The sequence below is a fragment of the Notechis scutatus genome, chromosome 4 (genome assembly GCF_049901735.1).
Source record: "Notechis scutatus isolate UNSWTSFEM ecotype Mainland chromosome 4, rNotScu1.2, whole genome shotgun sequence".
NCBI lineage: Eukaryota > Metazoa > Chordata > Lepidosauria > Squamata > Elapidae > Notechis > Notechis scutatus.
The window spans coordinates 110,688,744-110,701,516 of record NC_142012.1 but is presented as its reverse complement, the minus strand read 5'-3'; the positions used below and the strand labels follow the sequence as shown (position 1 = coordinate 110,701,516).

The following is a 12,773-nucleotide window of genomic DNA, read 5'->3' as shown; positions in this document are numbered from 1 at the left end:
AAGATTGCAACAATAGTTTAAATCTTGTTTAAATCTTGTTTAAACAAGATTTCCAGTCAAAGGTACATCATTATATTGATAACATGGGATTTAAGGTCAATGTAGGCTGGCATTTAACCTCAATATAAATACTAATTTATACTTGTGTTACTTGTGGCTCAGATTGCCTATTAATTATGGTAGTGTTTCCTCTGTGGAGGTTTTTTAAACATAATCATACCTTCCCCCTGGAATTTCCTATGGGCTTCATTTGGAGACTGCAGAGTAATTAAAGCATTCTGAGAATTTGCACTACTTTCTCTTGTTAGCTGAATACTGAGATAAGGAAGAATGCCAATTAGCAAAGAAAGAAGCTCAAGGTGACTATGTTATAATTAAATATTGAAACTAACACCCAAATATCTCAGAGGTCCTGTTTATACCTTTGCTAATTCATTAGAATTCTTTCTTGACTTGCTCCTCAATATAATGAATAATTTTTCAGTTAATTATATTAAAAAAATTAATTTAATATAAAAATTTAATATAAAATTTCATTTTATATTATATAAAATTATATAATTTTGTTCTGAATTGCTAGCTTGCATAATATTTGCAAATGTTGAGGGTTAAACATTTATCAGCCCTAGTTTCTAAAATTCAACTGTACTTATGTTAAACATTTCAGTATATATCTAGAGAACAAAAAGCTTCATATGCCTATGGTCAACTTTTCCCACCTTGAAGCTATGTAGGTTTTCTGGACAACAGTTCCCATGATTCTCAATCAGCTGCTCTCAGTTGTCAGGTGGGAAAGTTCAGGTCCACGCATGAAGGTCCAATTAAAAAGAATTATCGCTGTATAGGAGTCCTCTCAAACAATGATTAGCACCTGCTTGGAGTTAGATAAGGGCACACAGAATTTGGGTAGGGGGGATATTAGTCTGATTGTGACTATGTAGGGATTCTAGGTTGATGCCTCTTTTAACTCCACCTTCAGCTTCTGTCATTTTTTCTCCTACACAGTGGATTTATGGGTTAGAATGAAACCCATTTGGAGTCCCTCCCCCAATTCCCTGGCTGGAAAAACTTGTCTTTTCCAATAAACATTGCCAATAGAAATAAAAATTGTGCGTGGGCAAATTACTCCAGAGTGTGCTTGTTTTTAATTAATTTTCATCTTAAATTCATTTGTATTGTTAATTTTATTATTCCATTACTATTAGGAACATGTCCATATGTTTGTAAGAGCAGATTTTGTTTTTGTTTTTAAGTTGATTTAAATTATAGAAAGTAGCTATTTTTATTTTATTATTAAATTAGTCAGGATTTAACTAGCAACAATTGGTGTAAGATATTTAACTGATACCATGTTTGCATTTAAATATTCCAGAAATATTTCATCTGGCATATTAAAAGAGAATAAGGAATAGTACATTTTCACACTAACAAATGCTACAATTAACACATTTTTCTGTGATTATGGCAGGATTTGCTTATAGCATTCTTTCAATTAACCAATATAGTTTTATGGAAGAATATGTAGAAATGTTACACAAACAGAATCACCCAGAGCTCTATAGGCTATCTATTTCACTCCTTTCTACATATAAACCACACATAGAAGGATTTATCATGTTATCCATAGAATATTCTCCCTCAACAAAAGAGAATGAGGAAGTGATGATACTTGAAAAGTAAACTTATTAGATTGCAATCCCAGGTATTTTCTTGAAACAGGTTTATGCTGATGATGATTAAATACATGGTTAAGGTAAAAATCATAAGGAGTAAGATTAGATTTACTCTGAATTCTTAAAATACTGCCATAAAACATTACATAATACAAATATAATAATTATTTCAATTTGTTCTTTTCTCAACATATCTTTTAAAAAAGGAAGACATTTCTTACCTCCATGACACTTTTCATTTTAAATGTAGATAACATGTGATTTCAGCTAAATGCATTTCCAAACAATGATTTAAACTGGTTGAAGTCATTTGTATATGTACATGGTCGTCTGCCTCATAGGACTACCTTTGCCTAAAAATGAGCTCTTTTCCTATCTTTTAAATGTTAAGTCCTTTTATTTTCAGCTGCAGTTACTTATTTTAAGTAAGAAAGGTTAAACACTCAGATCAGGGATGGAAGTAGAGATAGCACACAGGCAGGTTCATGACAGTTCAAAGTAGAAAAATGGGAGTATAATTTCCATCAAAAACCAGACTCATAACTGGAAAGTTTAACCCTTCCCCTAGTGTACAATATCCTGCCTAGCTAGGTTTTTTGAGGGGGAGGGGGAGGATATTTGTTTGTTAGATAGGGGAGACAAGCATTTTTTTTTTGCATGAAGTTTTTTATTTTATAACATAAAAATTTCATGTTTGGATAAACAGTTTGTTGTTTGGGTATAAATAGTTTTATGAAATAATCATCAAAGTCTTTACAACAATATTAATTATATCTTCATTCTATCATAATGATCATAATACTGATATTTGCTTATACATTTTAACAAGCCTCCCTTTTTTCATTGTTCCTTTTCTTATATTTCCATATTTCTAACTTCTGTTTTTGTCAGCTAACCATTGATAAAATAAGTCCCAAGTCAAAAGGTATTCAGTTTCTTCCTTTTCTTTAATTGTAAGTGTTAATCTATCCATTTCTGCTCATTCTAATATTTTTTTAATCACATTTTCATCTGTAGGGATCTCTTCGCTTTTCCAATGTTGTGCAATACTATTCTGGCTGCAGTCAATATATGTAAAATCAAATATGTATTCCCTTTGTTATACTTATCTGGTAACATGCCCAACAAAAATATTTCTGGTTTTAAATCAATACGTTGCTTTACCATTTTTTCCAACCATGTATGTATTTTTGTCCAATCTTTTTTTGCCTTTGGGCAGACAGGCATTTTTGTATGGAAGAAAGCAGTTGGGTAGAATGATCTCAGAAAGAGAGCAAGGGCAGGATAACATTTGAGCATCCATCCCCTTTTGCCCACTGAATCCTCACCAGGCTGATTTCCTGTTCAAATGTTCAGCAGCAGCTGAAGCTGCCTAGATTTCTCCTACCATAAACCACTGAATGCTGCTGAATATCAGATTTCTAAGCAAATGCTTAGAGTAGCAGCATTCTTCTCTCACAGGGGAGGACTTTCTTGTGTTTAATTGAACTTAATGCTCCTGGATGTTCTCATAACTGTTTCTGGAAACAGAAGCAGAAGTACAAAATAGGCATACAATCTGGCAATTCCAGATGGTGCTACTTTTTCTTCTTCTTCCAGTAATGAAAGAGATTGTTTAAATAATGAGAGCAGATCCATGTTGGGAAGAAAGAAATAATTCTGGAAAAGGCATCAACACTTTTTCCTTTACAGATAAAGGATACCCTAGCTTTGATTTATTAAAAATATTTATTAAAAATATTTTTGGAGGGGTAGTATTTTCTTACACCTCGTGAAATAATAAAGGATGTAGTAGTCTTTTCCCATATAAATATACACCTCATCCATGAATAAAAGATGCATTATCATATTAAGTAGGACTTTTTGACAATTCAGCAGCTTATAAATATGATTTTCCAGTTGAACAACTAGTACTTAAAAATTACCTTAGCTATATATTAATAGTTTAAAAATTCTTAGGTATTTATGGTAGGTTTTTTTTTAAAATCACCCTTGGGTTAATTTGACAAAAAGTAAATGAAGAAGAAATGAAGAACACACATTTAGTATAAGGGCCAAAATTATAATTGGAATGAACAAACTTTAGTCCTAGTTTATGCTTTCAAACTGTGACTTGGCCAAAAATCTTTATTCAGCATGTTCTGGGTTATAATTTATTACTCTGATTTTAATGTCTAGGGAATGTATGCTGTCCACAAGAAAACATTTTTCCTTTCCTTACTAAAGACATTTTACGTTGTATTTCAGAGCTGGAATATGGCAACACATATGAAATAGAATACATGGAAAAAATCGGTTCTTCCATAGCTGTAAGTTTCTACTCGTGGATTTCTTGTTTTCTCTTACAGTATTTCTCTATGGTATATATAGAGAAAAGCCACAGTGCTTCCAATTCATTTGCATGCAGAACAGCTAAAATGTTTGCCAATTTTGCCAATTTATTCTGTAATTACTTTGATATACCTGAATTTTGGGAATTACTTTTAACATATGTTGCATGATATAACATGACAGGGTAATTAGGAGATGTTTCAGGTAAAGATGCATAGTAACATAGTTCTTACATTTTCTTTGACACAAGGATGATGATGGCCAAACAAAGCAATCTTTGTACCTTATGTTCAATGCTCAGCAAGAGAGTCCAATCAAGTCTCCTCCAGCCCGTTTATCAGATTCTACAACTCCTTGTTCTGGGTACTTTTTTTCCATTATCTATTAAACCTGTTTTAAGAAATATGGAATAATCAGAGCTAGAAATAGTTTTTCTTGACGTTTTTGTGTTGTCCCACATACTGCATGATAGTGTGATAAATTATTTAATTGGGTGTGTTTTGGAATGGCATAGAATAAAATCAGTTAACATTTAATATGACATTACCCAATTAATGTCAGAGTAGAGAAAATGGCAACTTAAAATAATTCATAAAGAGATTGATACCTACAACTTCAAACATCTAATAATTGCTGTATCCATTTATAGTAGTAAGGCTGGCAAATATGGATTTAACAATAGTATAAACTAAAAAGTAAAATATTGCATTGTAATTACGATATAGAATTTAACCATATTGTTCTCTTACCTCATAAGTCTGTCATTCAGATGCTGGAATAAGGCCCTGTGTTATGCCAGTCTGTCAGCTTTGGAAGCCATATTAGAACCAAAGCTTCCACACTGCCACATTCTTGTGCTTGGGAAATTGGGGGGGGATTTCATAGAGCGTATGTAGTTAGACATAATAGCATTCTTCTTTACAGTCAAGGTCATGTTATTCCTACACCTGAGTGAGGAGTGTTTAAGGGATGTCTCAATTTGAGACGGATGGTGATTGGGGCATGTGATGGAATGATGGGTACAGGGGGTGGATTTTGTGATTTTTAATTATTGAAGGAAAACCCGGAACTCTCAGATTCGGGTTTTCCCAGATGTGCCAGTATGACTTTTCAAATAAAAAGAAACTTTGAGAAAATGCCTGTCTCAGAGTTTTTGACTGGAGTTTGGTTTTGCTGGAACACTGACACAGTCATTTTAAACAAATGCTAATTTTAAATAGAAATACTAACCGTAATCTTGAGACCTAAGACTGAGATATAGCGAAAGAATATGTAGGTGGTTTGGCAATCAGTGAATGTATTATGTTAGCCAGTTCAGAAACATAATATTCTCTTTCCTGTAGGTCAAGTCTGGAAGAAACAGAAAGCCAGCTTCCCTGTAATATAAAACTACAGCACCCAGCTTCACGATCCCTGGTAGCTAACCAAGAATCATCAGTACAGTCCTCTGATAAAACAAAAGAACTGGAATCTGTGTCTATAGGAAGTGCTTCAGACAACATAGTAAGTTGGTAGGAACATAGTAAGAGTTTGGAACATGTCTTCATTGAGTATGTAGCTTGACTGTAAAGCAAGCTTGCTGTAGATGATAGGTCTGAAACTGTTTGACCCAATTACTCCTTTTCCCAATCTTAAATAATATTGTTGCCCCCCACATTCCTTCCCACCAACCCCCCCCCCCAAAAAAATTCTGTTGTTCTGTGCAAACAACTTGGCAGTGTCAAACTGGATCCTCAACATATTAACTAGCAATTACAAAGAATTGTAAAGCCTTACTCTGGACATGCCCTTCTGTTCTAGATTATAAGAGTGGGGAAATGGCCCGGGGCCATTTCTTAGAAAATATTTTAAAAAATATTCTCCCTGCTCTGATAGACTTGTGCAAATCCCATCTCTTGTTTTCTGCATATCTGAAACAAACAAACAAATAGATAATAGAACACTAGTTCCCAAAAAAGTTTTCCAGCTATAGTTTGGGAAACTCTGTTATGGACTGATTTTTCCAAGCCTGGTTGGGATTTGTGGTCCTTACACATCTACTGAAATATATTCTGTGGTATTCAATTTCCCTTTTTTTTTTCTTGCCAGATCTCAAGTTTTTATGATCCAATTGAAAAAAATATGTATTTTACTTCAGATTTGGTTGGCATTTGCCATATATTTACAGGAGCTAATGAGCAGTTTTAATTATGAATAGTTCTCTCAATTTCTTTATCTTTCTTACTCTTCAGATCAGTCCTGAAGATACCTATGTTTCCGCTGATGCTCTCCTTAGTAGGATATCTCATCCGTCTTCAGTATGTGATCAGCTTCAGTATCTGGAGCCTGACTTAGCGGAAAAGAATCCCCCGGTATTTGCTCAGAAACTTCAGGTTTGTAATCCAGATTTGTTTGTGTTCCTTATGAATGTTCTGGTGTGAGAAGGGAAGATTTCTAAAGTGTAGCGAAACTCTGCCATTAAAAAAAAACCCTAAAAATTGTTCTCATTCTCATTTTCTCTCTCTCTCACGCACACACACACACAAACACACATTAATATTTTATATAGTTTCACATAGTTACATCTTCCTTTCCAATAATTCAGTATCTGCTATGTGAATGGTCTGTCTACATCTTTACAGTATATTCATTTCATCTACCCAGCTCTTCTGGTCATGACAGATGATTAGAGATTCATTCACGATGCTGCATCTGCCATCTTGCTGATTTTGACATGCCCTTTTCCCCTCTCCCTCCCCTTGTCAGCTATAACTAAACAATATTAACTGTAATATTAACTATAAACCTTTCTAAAATCATTTTGGTGACATTTCACTAATACTAAACATTCAATATGTAGTTTATAGCCATAGCTCAGGTATGTGTAATGAGCTCCCTGAAAAACAAATGCACATCAGAAAGGGTTTTATTAATTTAATGAAAAAATTAAGAGAGATAGTTGCAGCTTGAATGTTAAATATTTCATGTCATTTCTCTTAAATCCTGCATCACAATGAGCTATAATGTAACTCTCTTAGTTGTATTGTTGTATTGGTAGCTCAGCCATTGTGGTTTCTTCAGTCATTGGTAGTTAAAAAACATCATGGCCTAGAAGAGTATATGGCCCTCAGCCAATATGTATGCAATATCCTAAAACAATATTCTAAAATGGTCCTAATGTATTCTGTAAGTATGGGCATTTGTATTTGCATTATGCTTAATGGATTTTCCCTGTACATTGTCACTACCATCTCACTGGCAGGAGGAATTAGAATTTGCTGCAATGAGGATAGAAGCCCTGAAGCTAGCCAAACAAATTACCTTGTCTTCTTTCAACTCCTTAGATACTGAGGTATCTCCTGTGCCTGCAGTTTGTGTGCTTAAAAACTGTGTTGCTGCTTTCACTTTAACAATAAGTTTTTCTGAATGGTGATGCTGGATGATTTTGGTTCATTGCTACGTAGAAAAATAGAAAAGAGCATGTGGAAGTTCCCTTTCTCTAATCTCGGATGTGGTTGCATTCCACTTTGCAAATATGTTTCAAAAATGACTATCACATGATGTGGTGGCGCAGTGATTAGAATGCAGTATTGCAGGCTAATTCTGCTGACTGCCAGCAGTTTGGCATTCGATTTTGACCGGTTCACGGTTGACTCAGCCTTCCATCCTTCTGAGGTTGGTAAAATGAGGATTGTTTGGGGCAAGATGCTGACTTAGATGTAAACTGCTTAGAGAGGGCTGTAAAGCACTGTGAAGCAGTATATAAATCTAAGTGCTACTGCTATTGATCACAGGAATACATTTGGCTGCCATTTTCTTATACAAACCTGTGATTTTCACAGTTTAATGTTTTGATACATACTGGAAATGTAAATGAGCTTGGTGATTTCTTTAGAAGGACATGGAAAAGACACTGTGTATGTTATGAAGAATACACAGAGTTTGGAGAGTGCCAGAAACGCATGCAATCTTAGAAGAATTGGATGAATATATGAGAAATATTCACAGTTGTGTGATGTATATTACTGTATATCCAAAAATTGAGTATAGCAAGAATTCAGAAAACTGTTCTGTCGGATTTTTTTTTATTCTTTTCTAAATACAACAATTCACCAAATTGGGGATACTCACTACTATAGCATGTTATTGCTTGAAAACTGGCTTTATCTGCAGTGATTGAGAAGTAAAAACTGGTACCACCTAGTTTAAGAAATGGATGGGTTTGGATCCAGGATTTTCTTCCCACAGTTTCTTCCCAACTTCTCCCATCTGCAGAAGATGGGAAATGTTAGATCTTTTTGATCTAACAAAGTTCTTATTTCCTCCTGTAATCCCCCATGCCCTTTCAAAATATTTCCTATATGGTTGTTGGCCACATAAAATTCAGTGAGATATAGTCCTGCAAAAGAATGGGTGATTAAGCAAGCTACATCTATCTCTTCCAATTGGCTGGCACAAACGAAATTGCATCTAGAATTGTTGCCATGGGTGATGGGATGGACTTTACTCATTGTCTAAATTGTCCAAAACTGCAATAAAGAGCTTTAGTCATAAGCAAGAAAATAAATGGTGTCTATATAGTCAAACAGAACCCGCAAACTGAGGTATCCCTTTGTTGACAAACTCTGAGAGGTCAAAATTGCACACTGCATACAAGAAACTACAAATGCCAGGATTCCTATCTCTCTCCCCTCCCCCCTTTGTGTTTGTGTGTGTGTGTTAGAAATTGTCTGAAGATGATGGTTTTGCTCTGTAGGCAACAATCCACATCTCAATTGTCTAAGTCAGTGGTCGGGGAACAGGGGTAAATTACCCCAAATGGGGTAAAACTGAAAATCCTGGGGGTAATGAGGACGGTCGCGCTGGCGCGACCATTCTCATTACCCCCAGGCATTTTATTTCCGACATTCTGTTCACCTTCGGTGAATGCTGCTGGGATCGGGAATCAAGGACACAAATGAGAGAAGGGAGGGAGGAAGCAACGGAAGCCTGTCCTGCTCTCTGGCTCAGCAGCTGTTTCCTCCCGCCTCATTCCTCTCTCAGTCGCTCTCTCGCTCGTCCACCAGCCCAGGAAGAAACTGCTTCAAAGAAGCAGGGGGGGCTTTTCCTGTCGGCGCAGCTCCTCCGAAGCACCCGTTTTTACCCCCACCCGCCGCCAATCAATCCAATCAATTCTGCCTGCCTGCCTGCCTGCCTTCGTTTCTGGTAGTTTCGGAGCAGCTTCGGCTGAGAATAATAACTATTCGCCTCTTTTTCTCAGCGAAGCTGCTCCGAAACTACCAGAAGCGAAGGCAGGCAGGCAGAACGGAGCACTGGATTGAACCGCGGCGGCGGGGCGGGCGGGGCGGCGGGGGTGAACGGGCGCTTTGGGAAGCTGCGCCGACAGGAAAAGCCACCCTGCCGGCTTCTTTGAAGCAGTTTTTCCTGGGCTGGTGAGTGAGAGAGCGACTGAGAGAAAACGAGGCAGACACCTGAGGGATGGGGCTGAGGAGGGAGGGAGACACCTGAGGGATGGGGCTGAGGGAGGGAGACACCTGAGGATGGGGCTGAGGGAGGGAGGGAGACACCTGAGGGATGGGGCTGAGGGAGGAGGGAGACACCTGAGGGATGGGGCTGAGGAGGGAGGGAGACACCTGAGGGATGAGGCTGAGGGAGGAGGGAGACACCTGAGGGATGGGGCTGATGAAGGCAGGGCCGAGAGGCGAGGCTTCTCAGCCGTCCTGCAGGGACTATCTGTCGCTCAGGGTTGCAATGAGGAGGCATTGGCGTTCCCTGAACTTGGTGGTTTGCTGGCAGGCGTTTTATTACCCGACAGGTAACAACATCAGATGTTACCTAGTCAGATAATGAAACGTCTGCAAGCAAACCACCAAACTCAGACTCTCTTCCCCCCGTTGAAGCTTTCAAAGTAATTTTAAATACATCCAATAACATTTTGAATTCAAATAGTGTATGATTTCCTTCCTTTCAAATCAAGGGGGTAACGTCGGCGTTTATAAAAAATTTGGGGTAAAAGGTAAAGTTCCCTGACCCCTGGTCTAAGTGATTTAAAATAATGGGAGGAAACAGATTCCAAGAGGAGGAAGAGGCCTCATATGTTAATCTCTTCTTTATTCATTAAGATCAAAAATGTTTTGTTTCTTTCTTTTTCCCTCTGCTATGCCCACAGCATGCTGGCTGTTGCCATACTGGAGTGAAGTTGAGCCTGTGGTGCATGCAGCCTAAACTAGAGTAAAATGTTAATTTTTAAATCATTCATTTGATCTGTGCAGCTCCCCTGGAAGACTCCTTGGGGTGATATCAGTAGAAAGGAGCTCATGGGGTCTCCCTTATTGGAAGTTATGTGTGCTTTGTGTTCTTGTTTTTGATTTTTTTAAAATACTGATGCCAGCTGAATATTTGCCTGCCAGTGCTGTACCACAGACTGAAAACATTCATTTCAAAACAGGGAGGTATGAGCTATTGCAATTAATTTATTAGATTACCAAGCTGTACGTTTTAACATAATCGTATTTTGCATTACTGTGACTCTGCTGTTGATGATTGTGACCAACAGGAGAAAAGACTTCCTGTTTTTCTTTTCTATGATTATTTGGTCAAATGGTGTAGTCTGAAAAGTCGGATAGGTGTGATAGTATTTCATTTGAATCTGTATCAGTGTTGATTTAAACACCTTAGCATTTTTATATATTTAAATTTTTCATACTTCAGATTTTTTTATTCTGTGTTTCCAGTGCTGAGCATCATAAGTAATACACACATACACAGACACACACACATATTTTGGTAGTTTTTAAGTCAGAATTGGCTCCCTGGTCTGATTTAATGAAGATAATGCTAAAAAGGTTCTTTTCTTCTACCAGTTAAAGTAGAACTCCAACATTATAACATCTCTGAGTTAAATCTCTAGCAGAGCAGTCATACTGCTGGTCCATTTTGCGTTGACAGTAGGAAGTTTGGGAGAGACATCAATCACAACAGGTAGTCCTCTAATTGCCACCATCATTCAGCCCAAAATTCTGTTGCTAAATGAAACAGCTGTTAAGTGAGTTTTGCCTCATTTTATCACCAGGGGTGGGATTCAACCGATGCTACTACCGGTTTGGTGATTATGTTTTGCGCACGCATAAGTCTGACGCGTGCTATGCGTGCATGTAAAAAAAAATCCGCCGTGCCACCTGGATAGTTGAAAAGCTCTCTGCGTGGGCACGCAGCATTTGAAAAGCCTCTTTTTTTCCTGCTTTCTCAACCTCAGCTGTGCCACGCAAAGCAGCTGAGGTTGAAAAAGCAGGAAATAAAGAATAAGTAAGAGCCCAGGCAGGCGGGTGGACCAAACAGCAGCAAACACAGAACCGGTTCGGTGTCTGCTGCTCTTCAGAACTACTGGTTCTGTAGAGCTGGGCAGAACTGGTAGCATCCACCCTCGTTTATGACCTTTCTTTCCACAATGGTTAAGTGAACCACTGCAGTTGTTAAATTAGTCACATGGTTGTTAAGTGAATCTGGCTTCCCCATTGACTCTGCCTGTCAGAAGGTTGCCAAAGGGGATCGATCACCTGACTCTGGAACATTGTAACTATCATTAATACATGCCAATTGCCAAGTGTCCAAATTTTGATCATGTGACCAGTGGGATACTACAATGATCAAAAGTGTGAAAAATGATCATAAGTCACTTTTTCAGTGTCAGTGTAACTTTGAATAGTCATTAAATAAAATGTTGTAAGTTGAGGACTATCTGTACACTGCCTGCCTAGATGTTTTGTTTTGTTTATAAAACAAATTCGTCCACTTTTCAAGGTCAAGAAACACACCCCAAGGATTCCAGGCAGGGTACTTTATTATCATAAAATGCATTAACAGTCCTGCTGCATTCCACTCCTGGAAGGTCTCTCAACAGGGGTGTCAAACTCACGGCCCACAGGCCAGATACGTCACATGCTGGCTATGCCCACCCCCAGTTTAGCAAAGGGGGAAAAAGTCGAGATAAATCACATGATGATGACATGATGATGTGAGTTTGACACCCCTGGTCTACACGAATGGGTTGTCTCCTTCTGATTGTTTCATTGGGCTGAACAACTGTCCACCCGCCCGCCTGGGCTCTTACTTATTCTTTATTTCCTGCTTTTTCAACCTCAGCTGCTTTGCGCGGCACAGCTGAGGTTGAGAAAGCAGGAAAAAAGAGGCTTTTCAAATGCTGCGCACCCACGCACAGTGCTTTTCAACTGTCCAGGTGGCACAGCTGATTTTTTTTTACATGCACATGATGATGACACATGACGATGACATGACGATGCGAGTTTGACACCCCTGGTCTATAGGAATGGGTTGTCTCCTTGTCATGTTTCATTGGGCTGAACAACTGTTTACCTCACGCATCTCCTTCTCAAAGCCAGAGTTAATTCCTTTTAGAAATTGTAAGCCACCTCTAGGATTGATACACATTTTCTGCTGAGCTGAGGCTGCCGCGGTGACTGGGGAAATATCACATGAAGCAGATTATATAACTGCTTCCTCCATATTCCCAGCCTAATGCTTATTGTGTTCTTTTCTAGCCTTGTTGACTCTACAGTGTCAAAGGTACTAAATAACTTAATATCATTTGGAAGCCATGAAGTATTGCAAAACTACTGGGCATTTTCCCAGAATGAATTAACAAGATGTGATATAATTATATGAATACCTTGTTAAGTAATTTATCTTAATTAAATTTTTCAAGAGATTGTTGTGACAAATTTGAAAAACAAGCTTTTGGGCAAGCTGCCCTGATTAAATTAAACAATCTTT

The 12,773-nt window shown here is 37.9% G+C and overlaps 1 protein-coding gene across 17 annotated transcripts in view; it reads left to right on the top strand.

Moving 5' to 3' along the window:
• The window catches only part of TACC2 (transforming acidic coiled-coil containing protein 2), a 161,059-nt gene that overhangs the window by 132,085 nt on the left and 16,201 nt on the right, over window positions 1-12,773 (top strand). For 9 of the 17 annotated variants that reach the window (XM_087964386.1, XM_087964384.1, XM_087964390.1 and 6 more), the window contains 4 exons: window positions 3,921-3,982; window positions 4,255-4,367; window positions 5,348-5,507; window positions 6,236-6,376. In XM_087964386.1, the coding sequence (XP_087820512.1) occupies window positions 3,921-3,982; window positions 4,255-4,367; window positions 5,348-5,507; window positions 6,236-6,376 (476 nt within the window). Of the gene's footprint in view, window positions 1-3,920; window positions 3,983-4,254; window positions 4,368-5,347; window positions 5,508-6,235; window positions 6,377-7,245; window positions 7,336-12,773 lie in introns of all 17 variants that reach the window. The other 8 variants (XM_087964385.1, XM_087964383.1, XM_087964389.1 and 5 more) reach the window with 1 other exon arrangement.